The sequence below is a fragment of the Dama dama genome, chromosome 19 (assembly GCF_033118175.1).
Source record: "Dama dama isolate Ldn47 chromosome 19, ASM3311817v1, whole genome shotgun sequence".
NCBI classification, from domain to species: Eukaryota; Metazoa; Chordata; class Mammalia; order Artiodactyla; family Cervidae; genus Dama; species Dama dama.
This window is the reverse complement of record NC_083699.1, coordinates 76,448,763-76,467,499: the sequence shown is the minus strand read 5'-3', so window position 1 is coordinate 76,467,499 and position 18,737 is coordinate 76,448,763. Positions and strand designations below refer to the sequence as shown.

At 45.3% G+C, this 18,737-nt stretch overlaps 1 protein-coding gene across 1 annotated transcript in view; it reads left to right on the top strand.

The window, feature by feature from the left end:
• The window catches only part of BACE2 (beta-secretase 2), a 106,059-nt gene that overhangs the window by 27,439 nt on the left and 59,883 nt on the right, over positions 1–18,737 (top strand). The window contains exon 2 of the mRNA XM_061167556.1: positions 15,899–15,987. Within this exon, the coding sequence (XP_061023539.1) occupies positions 15,899–15,987 (89 nt within the window). The remainder of the gene's footprint in view (positions 1–15,898; positions 15,988–18,737) is intronic.

Sequence of the window (18,737 nt, the reverse complement as noted above, 5' to 3'; positions counted from 1 at the left end):
GTGATTTTGGAGCCCAGAAAAAATAAAGTCAGCCACTGTTTCCACTGTTTCCCCATCTATTTGCCATGAACTGATGGGACCGGATGCCATGATCTTAGTTTTCTGAAGTTGAGCTTTAAGCCAACTTTCTCACTCTCCTCTTTCACTTTCATCAAGAGGCTCTTTAGTTCCTCTTCACTTTCTGCCATAAGGGTGGTGTCATCTGCATATCTGAGGTTATTGATTTTTCTCCCGGCAGTCTTGATTCCAGCTTGTGCTTCCTCCAGCCCAGAGTTTCTCATGATGTACTCTGCATATAAGTTAAATAAGCAGGGTGACAATATACAGCTTTGATGGACTCCTTTTCCTATTTGGAACCAGTCTGTTGTTCCATGTCTAGTTCTAACTGTTGCTTCCTGACCTGCATATAGGTTTCTCAAGAGGCAGGTCAGGTGGTTTGGTATTCCCATCCCTTTCAGAATTTTCCACAGTTTATTGTGATCCATACAGTCAAAGGCTTTGGCATAGTCAATAAAGCAGAAATAGATGTTTTTCTGGAACTCTCTTGCATTTTCGATGATCCAGCGGATGTTGGCAATTTGATCTCTGGTTCCTCTGCTTTTTCTAAAACCAGCTTGAACATCTGGAAGTTCATGGTTCACATATTGCTGAAGCCTGGCTTGGAGAATTTTGAGCATTACTTTGCTAGCCTGTGAGATGAGTGCAATTGTGTGGTAGTTTGAGCATTCTCTGGGATTGCCTTTCTTAGGGACTGGAATGAGAACTGACCTTTTGCAGTCCTGTGGCCACTGCTGAGTTTTCCAAATTTGCTGGCATATTGAGTGCAGCACTTTCACAGTATCATCTTTCAGGATTTGAAATAGCTTAACTGGAATTCCATCACCTCCACTAGCTTTGTTCGTATTGATGCTTCCTAAGGCCCACTTGACTTCACATTCCAGGATGTCTGGCTCTAGGTGAGTGATCACACCATAGTGATTATTTGGATCGTGAAGATTTTTTTTTGTACAGTTCTTCTGTGTATTCTTGCCACCTCTTCTTAATATCTTCTCCTTCTGTTAGGTCCATACCATTTCTGACCTTTATCGAACTCATCTTTGCATGAAATGTTCCCTTGGTATCTCTAATTTTCTTGAAGAGATCTCTAGTCTTTCCCATTCTGTTGTTTTCCTCTATTTCTTTGCACTGATCACTGAGGAAGGCTTTCTTATCTCTCCTTGCTATTCTTTGGGACTCTGCATTCAAATGGGAATATCTTTCCCTTTCTCCTTTGCTTTTTACTTCTCTTCTTTTCACAGCTATTTGTAAGGCCTCCTCAGACAACCATTTGCCTTTTGCCTTTCTTCTTCATGGGGATGGTCTTGATCCCTATCTCCTGTACAATGTCATGAACCTCCATCCATAGTTCATCAGGCACTCTGTCTATCAGATCTAGTCCCTTAAATCTATTTCTCACTTCCAGTCTATAGTCATAAGGGATTTGATTTAGGTCATACCTGAATGGTCTAGTGGTTTTCCCTACTTTCTTCAATTTCAATCTGAATTTGGCAGTAAGGAGTTCATGATCTGAGCCACAGTCAGCTCCTGGTCTTGTTTTTGCTGACTGTATAGAGCTTCTCCATCTTGGCTGCAAAGAATATAATCAGTCTGATTTCGGTGTTGACCATCTGCTGATGTCCATGTGTAGAGTCTTCTCTTGTGTTGTTGGAAGAGGGTGTTTGCTATGACCAGTGTGTTTTCTTGGCAAAACTCTATTAGTGTTTGCCCTGCTTCATTCTGTACTCCAAGACCAAATTTGCCTGTTACTCCAGGTGTTTCTTGACTTCCTACTTTTGCATTCCAGTCTCCTATAATGAAAAGGACATATTTTTTTGGTGTTAGTTCTAAAAGGTCTTGTAGGTCTTCATAGAACCATTCAACTTCAGCTTCTTCAGCATTACTGGTTGGGGCATAGACTTGGATTACTGTGATATTGAATGGTTTGCCTTGGAAATGAACAGAGATCATTCTGTCGTTTTTGAGATTGCAGCTAAGTACTGCATTTTGGACTTTTTTGTAGATCATGATGGCTACTCCATTTCTTCTAAGGAATTTCTACCCACTTTAGTAGATATAATGGTCATCTGAGTTAAATTCACCCATTCCAGTCCATTTTAGTTCACTGATTCCTAGAATGTCGACATTCACTCTTGCCATTTCCTGTTTGACCACTTCCAATTTGCCTTGATTCATGGACCTAACATTCCAGGTTCCTATGTAGTATTGCTCTTTACAGCATCAGATCTTGCTTCTATCACCAGTTATATCCACAACTGGGTATTGTTTTTGTTTTGGCTCCATCCCTTTATTCTTTCTGGAGTTATTTCTCCACTGATCTCCATTAGCATATTGGGCACCTACCAACCTGGGGAGTTCCTCTTTCAGTATCCTCTCATTTTGCCTTTTCATACTGTTCATGGGGTTCTCAAGGCAAGAACACTGAAGTGGTTTGCCATTCCCTTCTCCAGTGGACCACATTCTGTCAGACCTCTCCACCATGACCCATCCATTTTGGGTGGTCCCCATGGCAAGGCTTAGTTTCATTGAGTTAGACAAGGCTGTGGTCCGTGTGGTCAGATTGGCTAGTTTTCTGAGATTATGGCTTCAGTGTGTCTGCCCTCTCATGCTCTCTCGCAACACGTACCATCTTACTTAGGTTTCTCTTACCTTGGATGTGGGGTATCTCATTAAATATTCACTGGGGAAAAAAAAGAATCTTCCCAAGAGAACTGAAACAGGATTTTGAGGAGATATTTGTACATGTATGTTCATAGCAGCATTATTCACAATAGCCATAAGGTGGAAGCAACCCAAGTGCTCACCGATGGATAAATGGACCAAAAATAAATGTGAACTACACATGCATGGGAATATTATTCAACCTTAAAGGGAAGGAAATTCTGACGCTTGCTACACTGTGACTGAACCTTGAGGACATTATGCTGAGTGATATAAGGCAGTAGCAACAGAATAAATACTGAATTCTATTTACATGAGGTCCCTAGAGTAGTCCAATCTATAGACACAGAAAGTTGAGTGGTGGTTGCCAGGGACTAGAGAGTTAGTTGTTTAGTGGGCACAGAGTTTCTTCTTTTTTTTTTTTAATTTTTATTTTTTGACCACACCGCTTAGCATACAGGATTTTAGTTCCCCGACCAGGGACCAAACTGGTGTCCCCTGCAGTGGAAGGACAGTCTTAACCTCAGGACCACCAGGGAAGTCCCTAGTGGGAACAGAGTTTCTGTCTGAGATGAGGAAAAGTTCTCGAGATGGAAGGTGGTAATGACTGCACAGAGATGTGAATGTCCACTCTGCTGAACCGTACATTTAAAAGTGGTTAAGAGGGTAAATTTCATATTATATGTACTTTGCAATTTAAAAAATGAACCTAAATGCCTAGAATAACAGTGAGCGCTAACCACTTTCTAATAATAGTAACTTGAAAATCTTGCCTGTTGCTGTAGCGAGCATACATGCTTTATTTTTTCACATTTACTGAAAATTGTAACAATATTTGAATGTTGGGAATCAGGAGGAAGTTAATCCTTTGTCTTTTTTTCCTGAAAGTTCAGATCTGAAATGTCTTTCTATTTGCACTTATCAACTTGAGCAAAAGTGAAAATTTAGTGAAATTCCAAAAGTGTCTTAAGAGTTAAGACATTACACCTTTGATGAGAATCTGTTTAAACTTCTTTGGAAAATGTGCAGAAAGAACCAACTTTTAGCTAAAATGATGTCTCCTACAATCTTTAGGAATGTGTAATGGGTTGAGGGGTTGGCTTTAGTTACTGAAGGCAGGATGAGAAGGGGATGATAGAGGATGAGATGGTTGGATGGCATGACCAACTCGATGGACAGGAGTTTGAGCAAGCTCCGGGAGTTGGTGATGGACAGGGAAGTCTGGCATGCAGCAGTCCATGGGGTCTCAAAGAGTCAGACACAACTGAGAGACTGAACTGAATTGAACTTGAGGAAAAAGGGTTAACTCACCCATTATTAGTAGCTTCCTTTCTTGGCCCCTCCCCTTACAATCACCAAAATATGGAGACAGACCTGCTTTTGTCCTTTTTAATAGTGCTTTCTGAGAAACCGTTCTGCATGAATTTTCCTTTCTGCGGGAAAAAGGATCATTATGTTTATTGGCGTCAGTGAATGAGGTCCATCCAGACTTGTGACTCTCATCTATGTCTGTTTAAACATCCTCCTTCAGTCTTCAATCACTGGGACTGCATCCTGGTGTGACCTCAGAGGCTGAGGGAAACTCCACCACCCAGGGAGTTCCCTGGGGCCACAACATCTCCATAGAAAAGGGGCTCCCTCTGTTCTTTCTCTGACTTCCTAGCACCATCCTGGTTTGCCTGCCAAGAGGGAGGGGCTGGCTAAGCAACTGAAAGTATCCAGCCTACTTGTCTCTTGAGCGCGAGTGCATTCTCTGTCCTAAGTAATGTTGGACTCTATCACCCTGTGAATTGTGGCCTGTCAGACACCTCTGTCCATGGGATTCTCCAGACAAGAATACTGGAGTGGGTTACCATTTCCTATTCCAGGGGATCAAACTCATGTCTCTTGCATGACAGGCGGATTCTTTACTGCTGAGCCACCTGGGAAGCATCCATCTCTGAATATCTTCTTGCAAACATATAAGCACTTTCTGGCTTCTGGCTCCTACTTCCAGAAGCTTAGTGGACGTGAGGCTGCTTGCAGCCCCTCCCCTTGTGATCCAGGTTCCCTGTCCAGGAGGCAGAGAACCAGGAGCTGGCTATTTTGACCATTGGAGATAGTGCCACCATGTGTAGCCTCTCGGCAGACAATCAAGTACCTTCTTCAGGTGTGACACCAGCTACTCCAAAATCTCTGAGCCCAGGGCTGAAGTGGCTCTGGGTTCTGGCCCTGACTCTGTGGGCCAGGGGCAGCCCTGGGTGTATGATCACACCTCGACTCATGTGCATATGTTGTCTCGATTCTCAGCAGCCTAAATGGGGGCTGGAGCCTTGGGATATTAAGTGAAATGGTTTCAGGAAGGAAGACCCCTTCCAGGGCCCATTTCTAACACTCAGGAATGAATTGTCCAAGGAGACACACGAGCTGACAAAGCAAGAGGCTTTATTGGGAAGGGGCGCCCTGGTGGAGAGCAGTAGGGTCAGGGAGCCCAGAAGGACGGCTCTGCCACAAGGCTCACAGTCTTGCGTTTTATGGTGATGGGATTAGTTTCCGGGCTGTCTTTGGCCAGTCATGACTCAGAGTTCTTTCTGGTAGCACCCACATTGCTCAGTCCGGATGGATGCCAGCGAGAAGGATTCTGAGAGGTGGTCGAACTTGTGGTGTCTCCTTTTGACCTTTCCCAAATTCTTCTGTTGGTGGTGGCTTGTTAGTTGCAAGCTCTTTATCAGGACCTCCTGTTGTCAAATAACTCTCACAGATGGTTGCAATGGTTCCTGGGAGGGTGGTTTTAGTTAGTGTGCTTCCCCTAACAAAACAAACCCAGGGTTAACGCTCACATGTAAAGATTATCAACTTAAAAAATATTCACAACCTGAAAGTCAAGAGTTATGTTTTATTCAGTGGGAATTTTTAGAACTTCAAGCCCAGGAGACAGCATCTCAAGTAGCCTTAATGTAACTGCTCTGTGGAGGTAAGGGGAAGAGCCAGGTTAAATAGAAGTTTTGCCTCAAATGGCAAGTATTCTGAACATCAAAAGATTATTGTTAATTAAAGAAGATCAGATATCCCAAGTTAAGGAATGTAGTGCTTTTCTATGTTGGAAAGATCCCCTAGAGGAGGAAATGGCTACCAACTCCAATATTCTTGCCTGAAAAATCTCATGGACAGAGGAGCCTGGTGGGCTACAGTCCATGGGGTCGCAAAGAGTCAGACAGGACTGAGCATTCATGCACACACCTCTGTATGACAAGACACAAGAGTCTAGGCTCGCTGAAATCTTTCCTTTCTTCTGCATCTCAGCTATCCCAGGCCAGAATCCTGTATTTTTCACATCCTGAGTTCCCTTGGGGCTCCCCATAGGGAGTGGCTGCAGTCTGGTGGCTGCTGATTCACAGTTGTTCTTCTCCTTCCTGAGTGCCCTCTGGGCTCACCAGCTCACATTGGAGGGCTGCAATAGCTGATGACTGTGACATCCTTGTTTGCTGATATGGCAAGAAGTATTCCATTTCTCAGGATGGAACCCAGGAAGGGAGACCCCCAGATGCAGCTTTGTTAGGGAAGCAGGCTTAGAAGATGGTCTTCTCTCCTTTATCAGATATACCTTACTGCTGCTATTACACTGTTAAAATTTGTCCTTGGAGCCTGGGAGATGGTGTGACTGGGAGACCCAGAACTCACTAAAACCCCTTGGGGTGGGGGGACTTGGACCTCGAGACAACCCAGGTCAGAAAGCAGAAGCTAACTTCACATAAGTCTTTTGGGACAGGCTGGCCTCAGTGATGCATGGGCGTCATTCTTGCCTTCAGACCTTACTGTGTGCCAGGTCTGAGAACTAGGGACACAAAGCTAGGAATGAGCCAGGCGGAAGGAAGAGGAGAGAGGAACATGAACAGTTTTAGGAACATTCTGGAAGTAAAATAGAGAGGACACACAGGCTCCTGGAAGTGGAGGCAGGAGGGAAATGCAGAGTCTGTGCACTCGGGTGATGGAGTGGCCACTCACCAGGGTGGGAAAGAAAAGGCAGGGTGAGAGAAAACCACACTTCTGGCCCTGGGATTCGAGCACTCCTGGGTGTATCTCTACCTTGTTCCAGCTGAGGGAGGTGCTACACATACCAAGCGCACCCAGAGGTTTTGGGTCATGTTGGTGTCAGCATCGCCTGCTGCGGGGCCAGTGCTGTGCGTGGGGGTCGGCTAAGCACACAGCGCCAGTTCTGCAGCTTGTGCCTTTCACTTCTGGGCCACATCCAGACTCGCTGCAGCGTGGAGACTTGGAAAGAAAGCCTGGTGGGGAACTGGATGCCTGTCATGTTTGGCACAGTGGTGTGTTTGAGAAGTCAGCCCTGCAGCAAGAGAAAAACAAAGGCAGGCCACCCCTCTTTGAGAAACTGAAACACCCCTGTGTGCCAGGCACTGTTTTGGGTGCATCGCAGATGTACGAGGGGCATCTCGTGTGCTCCTCATAGCAACGTCATCTTACCTTAGATATCATCTGTCCTTGGATGAGCACACCAAGGGTCAGAGGTTAGGTGGTTTACCCAAGGTTCTGCAGCCAACAGGTTTGTGAGCTGAAAAAAAAGCACAATGTATACGTTGAGGGTTATGTTTTATTCAGCAGGCAAAACTGAGGACTTAAGTGCTGGAGATGACTCTTGAGAGTCCCTTGGACTGCAAGGAGATCAAACCAGTCCATTCTAAAGGAAATCAACCCTGAATAGTCATTGGAAGGACTGATGCTGAAGCTGAAGCTCCAGTACTTTGGACACCTGATGCAAAGAGCTGACTCATTGGGAAAGACCCTGATGCTGGGAAAGACTGAGGGCATGAAGAGAAGTGGGTAACAGAGGATGAGGTGGTTGGATGGCATCACCGACTCAATGGACATGAATTTGAGCAAGCTCTGTGAGACGGTGAAGGACAGGGAAGCCTGACATGCTTCAGTCTATGGGGTCACAAAGAGTCAGACATGACTTAACGACTGAACAACTACAAAGCCTGGAACAGAGCATCTGATATCACTCTGAGGGACTGCTCTGAAGTGGCAAGGGTGTGGGGGAGTCAGGATAAATAGGAGCATTTATAACAAAGACCAGATGGTCAGGACATCAAAAGATTATTGTTAATTAGAGAAAACCAGGTATCTCAAGTTAAAGAATCGAGCACTTTTATATATATGGGAAGGTATAAGAGTCCAAGCTCATGGAAATCATTGCTTTGATATGCACCTCAGCTACCTGGGCTTCCTTCATAACTCAATCGGTAAAGAATCTGCCTGCAATGCAGGACACCTGGGTTTGATTCCTGGATTGGGAAGATCCCCTGGAGAAGGAAATGGCAACCCACTCTAGTATTCTTGCCTTGAGAATCCCATGGACAGAGGAGCCTGGCAGGCCACAGTCCATGGGGTTGCAAGAGTCAGACATGACATAGCGACTAAACCACCAGCTACCTGGGGTCAGGATCTGGCCTTCTCTCATCCTGAGTCACCTCAGCGAGCCCTGTGGGGGCAGCTGCAGCAGTTGTTGGCTTGATCATGGACACCATCTTCCATCATGAGTTCCCTCAGGGCTCACCGGCAGGATGGCTGTAACGTGATGATCTGATGGCCACAGCATCATTTGTTTACTGATATGGTATGCATGCGTGATAAGTCATTTCAATTGTGTCCGACTCTTTGTGACTCCAAGGACTGTAGCCCACCAGGTTCCTCTGCCCATGGGGTTTCCCAGGCAAGAAAACTGGAGTGAGTTACCATTTCCTCCTCCAGGGGATCTTCCTGACCCAGGGATGGAACTCGCGTCTCTTATGTCTTCTGCACTGGCAGACGGGGTCTTTACCACTAGTGCCATGTGGAAAGCCCTCCTGATGTGACAGGCAATAGCTTTCATTCATAGGAGGCTAATCTAGGGTTCAGATCCAGGTCTACCAGAAGTTAAAGCTGATATTTTTCATGCTGTTCTTCTTTAGAGAACATGCAGGGTGTATCCTGGGACCACAGGTCAGAAGTGAACTGGAAGCCCTCATCCCGTGAGTGGGCATAGTTGCAGCATATTTAAGGGCATCTGCTATGGGTGTGTGATGAAATCTCCCCCAACCTTAGAAATCCAGCCTTTCCGCTCATCCTAACAAGGATGGGTTGTTCGAAAAGTTAAAAAATTCAATCACTGAGCAGCCCCTCCCTCTAGGAACTGTCACACAGCCACAGCGACAGATTTCAGCTGCAGAGGTAGTGGCAGCTCCCGCGTCCAGGAGGATTCTGATTTGGGGGTGACTTTTAGTTTCCTAAAACAGGGACCCCACACCAAGCTTCCTTCATCCTACCACTTCCGCTGCCAGTCTCAACCTGCCAAGCCTGAAACGTTCAGTGAAAAACTGCTACTACATTCAAATCAGCGCAGTTGGTACCCTCTCCCTCCCCCAGCATTCCCTTGGAAGTTAAGATTTTCCCAAAAGGGGCCAGGGAATCCATCCACAAGACTCTGGACTGTGTTTTCCTAGTAAGAGCCCCGTCTGCAGGAGGGAAGCAAACACACCTACACATGTGTGCGTGTGCACTCACACACAGAGCCTGAATAAATTGATAATCAAGTCCCTCGTAGCTAACTTCTATAACATCTGTTTGTGTTCAGTGGAACCCTTTGAAAATGATATTTTTCCCCTTCTCTATAAAAGCAACCTTAATTTTAGAACGTGGAGAAATGGTGCGTGGCAATTATTTTTGCTTCCTTCAACAAGACATGTTTCAGTAAATGAGCTTCATTTCCAGAATTGAAGCCCTGAAAGAACCTGATTAGCAAGATCGGCGCCTACAATCACGTGTAATAACTGTGGGCAAACAGCCCTGCGGAGCCAGGCCGGGAGGATCCCGCTGCTGTGGGTTCTGCTTGCCGGCAGACTTCAGCAGATGGGCTGCTAATGTAATTAGGAATCGTTGTGTGAAATGAGCCATTATTTAAATTATCTGCTAATTTTCCTATCTATTAACCTGCTGAAAAAGAGGCAATGGTATCTGAGGAATCTCAGGCTGTAATCACTTACTAGATGAAGAGCCCATTCTTCCCTTTAATGCAACCTTTCACCTTATTACAGCAATTAGCAGATGGCTTTCTGTGTGGTTATTGCCCAATGCATCAGCTGAAGATTGAGAAGGGACTTTGGGAAGACACGCACAGTCTATAGGTTTCCACGGGTGCGGATATTTGGTCTCTGTGGCGCGTGAGGCAAGGTTTGTGTGAGCCAGCCTTCTCTGTGTCTCTCTACCCCAGACACTGGTGGGGGCAGAGCAGTGAGGCAGGAAGGAGAAGGCTAGTAATACAGAGCAGACCCGCCAGGACTCCCCGAGGCGCAGGACGCACTCAGAGCCGTCCACCTGGGAAGCAAGGAAGTGGAAGCTTCATCAGCTATTGTGTATTTGGGTTCAGGGCTGCTCCCAGAAGTGAGCACTCATTCTTGTATTTCAGATCTCCCCGGGAAGCTGCAGAGCTTTTGTGGGGGAGGGTGGGTATAATTAAAGCTCTCCTGGGTCCTTCCCAGTAAAGAAGGACCCACACTGTACCCTGGATGTTGGAAGAGCCCCAGCAGCCGGAGTGAGTGTTGGGGCACACAAAGAGTCCCAACACCACCACCATCCCCTGCCCTTGGCCACCATCTCATTCCTAACTCCGGTTAGCCTTGGGTATTTAAAAGGAAACATGTGATTATTTTATATCGTTGTTGATCAGTCGCTCAGTCATGTCTGACTCTTTGTGACCCCATGGACTGCAGCATGCTAGGCTTCCCTGTCCTTCACTATCTCCTACAGTTTACTCAAACTCATGTCCATTGAGTTGATGATGCCATCCAAACATCTCATCCTCTGTCTTCCCCATCTCCTCCTGTCCTCAGTCTTTCCCAACATCGGGATCTTTTCCTGTGAGTCAGTTCTTCGCATCAGGTGGCCAAAGTGTTGGAGCTTCAGCTTCAGCATCAGTTCTTCCAATGAATATTCAGGACTGATTTCCCTTCAGATTGACTGGTTTGATCTTGCAGTCCAAGTGATGCTCAAGAGTCTTCTCCTGCACCAAAGTTCAAAAGCATCAATCCTTTGGTGCTCAGCCTTCTTTATAGTCCAGCTCTCACATCCATACATGACTACTGGAAAAGCCATAGCTTTGACTAGATAGACCTTTGTCCACAAAGTGATATCTCTGCTTTTTAATAGGCTGTCTAGGTTTGTCACAGCTTTCCTACCAAAGAGCAAGCGTCTTTTAAGTTCATGGATACAGTCTCCATCCCCAGTGATTTTGGAGCCCAAGAAAATAAAAGTTTGTAACTGTTTCCATTTTTTCCCCATCTATTTTCCATGAAGTGATGGGACTGGATATCATGATCTTAGTTTCTTGAATGTTGGGTTTTAAGCCAGCTTTTTTGCTCTCCTCTTTCACCATCATCAAGAGGTTCTTTAGTTCCTCTTCACTTTCTGCCATAAGGGTGGTATCATCTGCATATCTGAGGTTATTGATATTTCTTTCAGTGATCTTGATTTCAGCTTGTGATTCATCATATATCAACTGGGAAGTCAAGTTAGCCACCTTTGCCAGTTCTAGAAAAAGCTCAGTGAAGGCTGTGCACAAACGTATCAGGAGTTTGGCCTGGCAAACTCTCTCCAGCTCCTTGGCAGTTTCCCCTTCTTCATCAGCTTTCCACTCCTAGGTGGAGCTCATGTGTGTCCCCTCCGCATCCTAGGGACCAGGTGATTAGCAAATTCCCATTAGGGAGATGGCTCCAGAGACTAAGAAAAAGGGCTCTGCCCTCAAGCAACTTACAAGCTCCCTGAGAGAAAAGATGTGGGCCTGGGAGAAAATGAGAGGCCAGTAAAAGGCATCAGACAAGTGAGGGGCCAAAACGCAGGGCCCAGTGGTCAGGGGGGAGAGGGATGGATCAGGGCTGCCACTGAAAGGCCTTTTGGAGGATGCAGGACTGCCTGGGTCTCAAAGACAGCACTGTGTATGGTTTGTGGTTGAAGTCTGCCAGCTGGCAGAGAGTGTGAGAGGTGGCTTATTATTGTGTCAGAACAAAAGGAGAAAAATAAAATCCCACAAGATATGCCATTTTAAAAACAATAAAGCATTGTCTAGACACAACAAGGCATGGAGATAAAGTCCTGACTGTCCCCAAGAACGTCCCTAAAGGAATCTTCCTGGAGAGTCTGTTGGCTTCAAACTGCTCCAGGACCAGCCCTCGGCCAGCAGTTCCTGGGGATATCACAGAGTTTGTGTCAGGGGCCACCCATGGCTGACCTGTGTCCCCGCCTCCTGTTGAAAGTTGTGTCTATAATTACCATGTGTGCTCAGTCGTGTCCAGTTCTCTGTGGCCCCATGGCTGCGGCCCACCAGCCTCCTCTGTCCATGGGATTTTCCAGGCAAGAATACTGGGTTGCCATTTTCTTCTCTGGGGAATCTTCCTGACGCAGTGATTGAACCCTCATCTCCTATACTGTAGGCAGATTCTTTACCCTCTGAGCCACCAGGGAAGCCTAAAAACAGGTAGTTTGACTATTTTAGAGTCTTCATATGCGTTCGTGTAGGATTTGCCCTTCTGCGCCTGGCTTATTTTACTCTGCATAATGTTCTCCAGGTTCATCCATTTTGGTACATATGGTAGGATTTCCTTCTTTTTTAAGGCTCGGAATAGAATGGTGGTTCCCAGAAGAGTGGAAAGAGGCGATATGGGGGCTATTAGTCAAAGGTATGACTCAAACTAAAAAGAATCTACCTGCAATGCAGGAGACCTAGGTTTGATCCCTGGGTCAGGAAGATCCCCTGGAGGAGGAAATAGCAACCTACTCCAATTCTTGCTTGGAAAATCCCATGGACAGAGGAGCCTGGTGGACTACAGTCCATGGGATCACAAAGGAGTCAGACATAACTGAGCACACACACATGCGCACACACATCTGCCAGTGAAAATCTCTCCATCCCGGACTTTTTCATTTATTCAACAACTGTTCACTGAGCACCTAGGAAGCCCTGGGCACTGTCCAAGGTGCTGGATGGATGAAGGATGATGAATCACAGGTGGGCCCCTGTGGTTGGCTCACTCTCGTGGGGATGCCCCATGCTTGGATGCTCTCTGGAGAAGATATCCTGGAGTGTGAAAATGATGCACAGTGGGGACCCACTTCTTCCATGAAAGAACGCCTGGAACCCCAATGTTGGCAAAGAGATTGGAGCAGTGAAAAGCCAGTGACTGTCAGAATGCTGGACCCTTGCTCTTTGTGAAGGCAGATTTTTTTCCTTGTTGCTATATTCTGGAAGAAGTGGAATATGAGTTCTATAGGAGGCTGCTTGGTATAGGGAAGGAGGTGGGGACTTCCAGCTCCCAGCAGCATTTCTTGTAAAACAGGGATGATGGTTCATACATGCTTCTGATTCATTTTCAGTTGTGCTTCGAAAGTGCAGTGCATTTCCCGTATTTGTGTGTGTTTTCCATGTCCCTTTATGGGGTTGAATAATGTCCTCTGGGGTAAGACTATATTTGCAGTTTGAGTTGAACTCAAGGAGGCTGGAGGTGATGCTAGAAATTCCACAGATAAGGACACAGCAGGGGATGTTGTGTGTGTGAAATGGGGCAAGGCATCCGGGGGAATGGTGCGCTGAGCCTTCACCTGTCCGTGCTTTCAGGGTGGATCCTGTAAAATGTAGAGGACAAGTGACTGTATTTTTTTTTTTTCCTTTGTGATTAAGACTAGGACTTACAAAGAGAAAGTCATGGCCCTGGTGAGAATTCAACATGAAAAATGTCTATTTGCAGGTCATCACACAGAAAAAGGTGTTGACGGCTCAGAAACATTACTTGAAGCCCCACTCAAAGTGTTTACTGCTCCCTAGAAATCCATTCCCTGCCTGACTCTGCGGCTGCCTCATTTATCCTCCTCAAATCCTGTCCTCTAACAGCAGCTGAGGGGATGACCAACTTGGCCGAGCCGTGACTCCAAACTGAATTTTCTTGAAATCTGGCTTCTGCTGAAGCAGCTGGGGAGTATGACTGTGTCCAGCGCCTGGGCAGTCAGACGTCGTCTGTGTAAGATAACGCTGTCTGTGTTTTGCTGTGACTTTCTCTGTTTTGCGTCGCCCGCCTCTGCAAGGGGGGCCATGTGCTGCGTGGCAGAAGTAAGCATGGGGCTGTGTGGAAAGGACTTGCTTCTAGTGTGATGCAGAGGCGGCGGGTGGAATTTCATACCCGGGAAAGCACAATGAAATGTCTGTAGAGCACGTCCCTGGTCACCAGGGCCATTATGCCCAGGAGAGGGGTCCTGGGTCTGCTCCGCCTGTGGCTGGTTATGCAGGAGCATTGGGTGTGGATGTGGGATGCCAGCCTGGGAACCTGGGCTTCCAGGCAGCTGGTCTTTACACACACATCCTGCTGGGCTGTTGGCTATGTGTTTGCCAGAGAGCCCTGGGAAAGACTTGTAAAAATGGCATGCTTTCATGAGTGTCGTGAGCCTGGAATTCTGGGTTTGTTTTTGTTTTTTTCTTTCTTGTTCATCTCTCTACTAGTTTCACCTAAGCAGATTAAAAGTTCATCCTGCCTTTAGGAACCATTTAAATCCAGGAAATCAGAGCTGAGAACATAGGCCATGTGAGTTACATGTTTTATTAGGTCAGCTTGGACTGTCTGCTGTCAGGACAATGGACTTCATTCCAATGGCGAGTGAGATTCCGGAACTTGCTGACTGCCCATATGTGATATTATGATTTGTGTGAAGAAATACATATTTATGCAGAGAAATATGTATTTGATCTTTGTCTCAGTTCCTGGCACAGGGCTCCTGAAACCCTTGGAACTTCCTCAATAATAAGGGTGATAAAGGTGCCTTTGTTTTCCATAACAAGTCTCTTTCAACCATACCTGAGGTGTGTCAGTGAGATGGCGTTTGGAAAGTCCCAAATGATGGGGAACCAACCCTGAGAGTAGAGAGCTGGAACTTTCAGCCTCATTTCCAGGGAAGGGAGAAGAGTTGAAGGTTGAATCAGTCATCAGTGGCTCATGATTTAATCCATTAACCCAACAGATGCATGTTCAGTTACTTCATGTTCAGTTCAGTTGTGTCCAACTCTTTGCGACCCCATGGACTATAGCCCGCCAGGTTCATCTGTCCATGGAATTTCCCAGGCAAGAATGTTGGAGTGGGTTTCCATTTCCTTCTCCTATATATATATATATATATATATATATATATATATATATAATATATACTTTTAATTGTGTTCTGTCTGAACACAAACCCCTAAGTAGTGAGACCCTTAAACTTTTATAGTGACTGTGTTCATAAATGGAATTAAGAGAATTCATTTCCTAAAGTCACAGTGCATAAAGGGGTATTTATTGTCTCTCTATTCAGTATGAGAAGCCCAAAAACATGTTGAGGAGAAGAAGCCAGAAGCTCCTGCCAAAAATCCCACATGATGCCATGTATATAATGTCCAGGGACCAGTGAAACCCGTCCATGGTAATAGGAGTCAGAGAGTGGTTGCTTCTGAGAAACAATGGGGATTGACTAGAAAGGGGCATAGAGGGTATCCTGGGGGATAACAGGAATTTCTGTATCTTGGTTTGGGAGAACACCATGTCAGAACTCACCAGTGGAAAATCCAAGATCTTTCATTTTTATTTATGTAAATAATAATTCATTGAAACGTAAAAAAAAAAAAAAAGTGATACCTCTGACAGTCGTTTCCAGGTCCTGTGCAGCAGAGATGAGGGAATACCCACTGCCAGAAGGCATCTGGGGAGGTGTACTGGGTGCGTGGGGTGGAGGTGGGAGGTAAATGAGGATTTTCAAGTGAGATTGGAAAGGCAGGAGGAGGGCTACCCAGCCAAGTGACAAACCCAGCCAAAAGTCCAGGGTGAGAAAGGGCTCTGCCTGGTTACCCAGTACGGATGGCTGGAAAACGAAATCCCACTTATTCCACTGAATTTATCTTCTTTTAAGGTTTGGTGTGTATCTGAAACTAAACTGATCTCTGCCCTTGCAAGCTTCACAATGGACCGTGTTCGGAATTCAATTTTCTAGCAGCTTTTTAAAAATATTTCTAATCGATACGATTTCTCCAAGTAATAAATTGTTCTCAGCACTTAATTTTTAAGAGAAGTATTCTAGAGTGTTGCCCTAAGCAAGTAACCTAATGGTTTCTCTGTTTTTCCCTTGAAAATAAAAGCTGCAGATACTCGTTGACACCGGAAGCAGCAACTTTGCCGTGGCTGGGGCCCCACATCCCTATATCGACTCTTACTTTGACTCAGAGAGGTGAGTGATGGGTCTGTGCCTGGGGGGGTGGACAAGGGGGCACCAGATGGATGCTTCAAAACACCCTGGGAGATGCAGCCAAAAGGCTGTTTCATTTTAAGAAGGACATGTTCACGTATATATCTATGTATGTATGTGTATGTACAAGTATCTGTGTGTATGTGCATATAGTGGTGTGTATATTTGTGTATGTATATATGCATAAGTGTATGTGTAGGTATCCATGTGTACATGCATATGATGGTGTGCATATTTGTGGATATATCTGTACATCTATGTATGTATACTATCTGTGTATCTGTGCCCATGGTGGTATGTATATTGTGGATATATGCATAGATTTGTATATGTGTAAATAATTGTGTGTACATGCATATGGTGGTATGTATATTTGTGTATATATATGTGTGTATATTTGTGTATATGTAGATATCTGTGAGTACGTGCACATTTGTTGTTGTTCAGTTGTTGTCATGTCCGACTCTTTGCTACCTCATGTACTTCAGCACAGCACCAGCTTCCTCTGTCCTTCACTATCTCTCAGATTTTGCTCCAAGTCATCTGCACTGGACATTATATAATGTCCAGGGACCAGTGAAACCCATCCATGGTAATAGGAGTCAGAGAGTGGTTGCTTCTGAGATGCTCACTAACTATCTCATCCTCTGCCACCCTCTTCTCCTATTGCTTTCAATCTTTCCCAGCATCAGGGTCTTTTCCAATGAGTTGACTCTTCGCATCAGGTAGCCAAAGTATTGGAACTTCAGCAACAGTCCTTCAGTGAATATCCAGGGTTGATTTCCTTTAGGATTGACTGATTTGATCTCCTTGCTGTTCAAGGGACTCTCAAGAGTCTTCTCCAGCACCACAGTTTGAAAGCATCTGTTCTTCGGCACTCAGACTTCTTTATGATCCAACTCTCACATCCATACGTGACTACTGGAAAAACTGTAGCTTTGACTATACTGACCTTTGTCAGCAAAGGGATGTCTCTGCTTTTTAATATGCTGTCTGGGTTGTCATAGCTTTTCTTACACAGAGCAAGCATCTTTTAATTTCATGACTGCAGTCATCATCTACAGTAATTATGGAGCTCAAGAAAATAAAATCTGTCACTATTTCCACTTTTTCCCCTCCTATTTGCCATGAAGCAATGGGATCAGATGCCATGATCTTAGTTTTTTGAATGTGGAGTTTCAGGTGAGCTTTATCCCTATCCTCTTTCACACTCATCAGGAAGCTCTTCAGTTCCTTTTCACTTTCTGCTATTAGAGTGGTATCATCTGCATATCTGATGTTGTTGGTATTCCTCCCAGTAATCTTGATTCCAGCTTGTGATTCATCCAGCCCAATATTTCGCATGGTGTGCTTTCAGTTCAGTTCAGTCGCTCAATCGCATCCAACATTTTGCAACCCCATGGACTGCAACATGCCAGGCTTTCCTGTCCATCACCAGCGCCCAGAGCTTACTCAAACTCTTGTCCGTAGAGTGAGTGAGGCCATCCAACTATCTCATCCTCTGTCGCCCACTTCTCTTCCTGCCTTCAATCTTTCCCAGCCTCAGGGTCTTTTCCAATGAGTCAGTTCTTTGCATCAAGTGGCCAAAGTATTGGAGTTTCAGCTTCAACATCAGTCCTTCCAATGAATATTCAGGACTGATTTCCTTTAGGATGGACTGGTTGGATCTTCTTGCTGTTCAAGAGATGCTCAAAAGTCTTCTCCAACACCACAGTTCAAAAGCATCAATACTTTGGTGCTCAGCTTTCTTTATAGTCCAACTCTCACATCCATACATGACTACTGGAAAAACCATAGCTTTGATTAGACAGACCTTTGTTGGCAAAGTAATGTCTCTGCTTTTTAATATGCTGTCTAGGTTATAGCTTTTCTTCCAAGGAGCAAATGTCATTTAATTTCATGGCTGAAGTCACCATCTGCAGTGATTTTGGGGCCCAGAAAAATAGTCTTTCACTGTTTCCATTGTTTCCCCATCTATTTGACATGAAGTGATGGAACTGGATGCCATGATCTTAGTTTTTTGAACGTTGAGTTTTAAGCCAGCTTTTTCACTCTCCTCTTTCACTTCATCAAGCAGCTCTTTAGTTCTTTGCTTTCTGCCATAAGGGTGGTGTCATCTGCATATCTGAAGTTATTGATATTTCTCCCGGTGATCTTGATTCCAGCTTGGGCTTCATCCAACCTAGCATTTTGCATGATGTACTCTGCATCCAATCAGTTCAGTTCAGTTCAGTTGCTCAGTCGTGTCTGACTCTTTGAGACCCCATGAACTGCAGCACTCCAGGCCTCCCTGTCCATCACCAACTCCCAAAGGCCACCCAAACCCATGTCCATTGAGTCAGTGATGCCATCCAACCATCTCATCCTCTGTCATCCCCTTCTCCTCCTGCCCTCAATCTTTCCCAGCATCCGGGTCTTTTCAAATGAGTCAGCTCTTCACATCAGGTGGCCAAAGAATTGGAGTTTTAGCTTCAGCATCAGTCCTTCCAATGAACACCCAGGACTGATCTCCTTTAGGATGGACTGGTTTGATCTCCTTGCTGTCCAAGGGACTCTCAAGAGTCTTCTCCAACACCACAGTTCAAAACCATCAATTCTTCAGTGCTTAGCTTTCTCTATAGTCCAAGTCTCCCATCCATACATGACCACTGGAAAAAACATAGCCTTGACCAGACAGACCTTTGTTGCCAAAGTAATGTCTCTGCTTTTTAATTGCTATCTAGGTTGGTCAT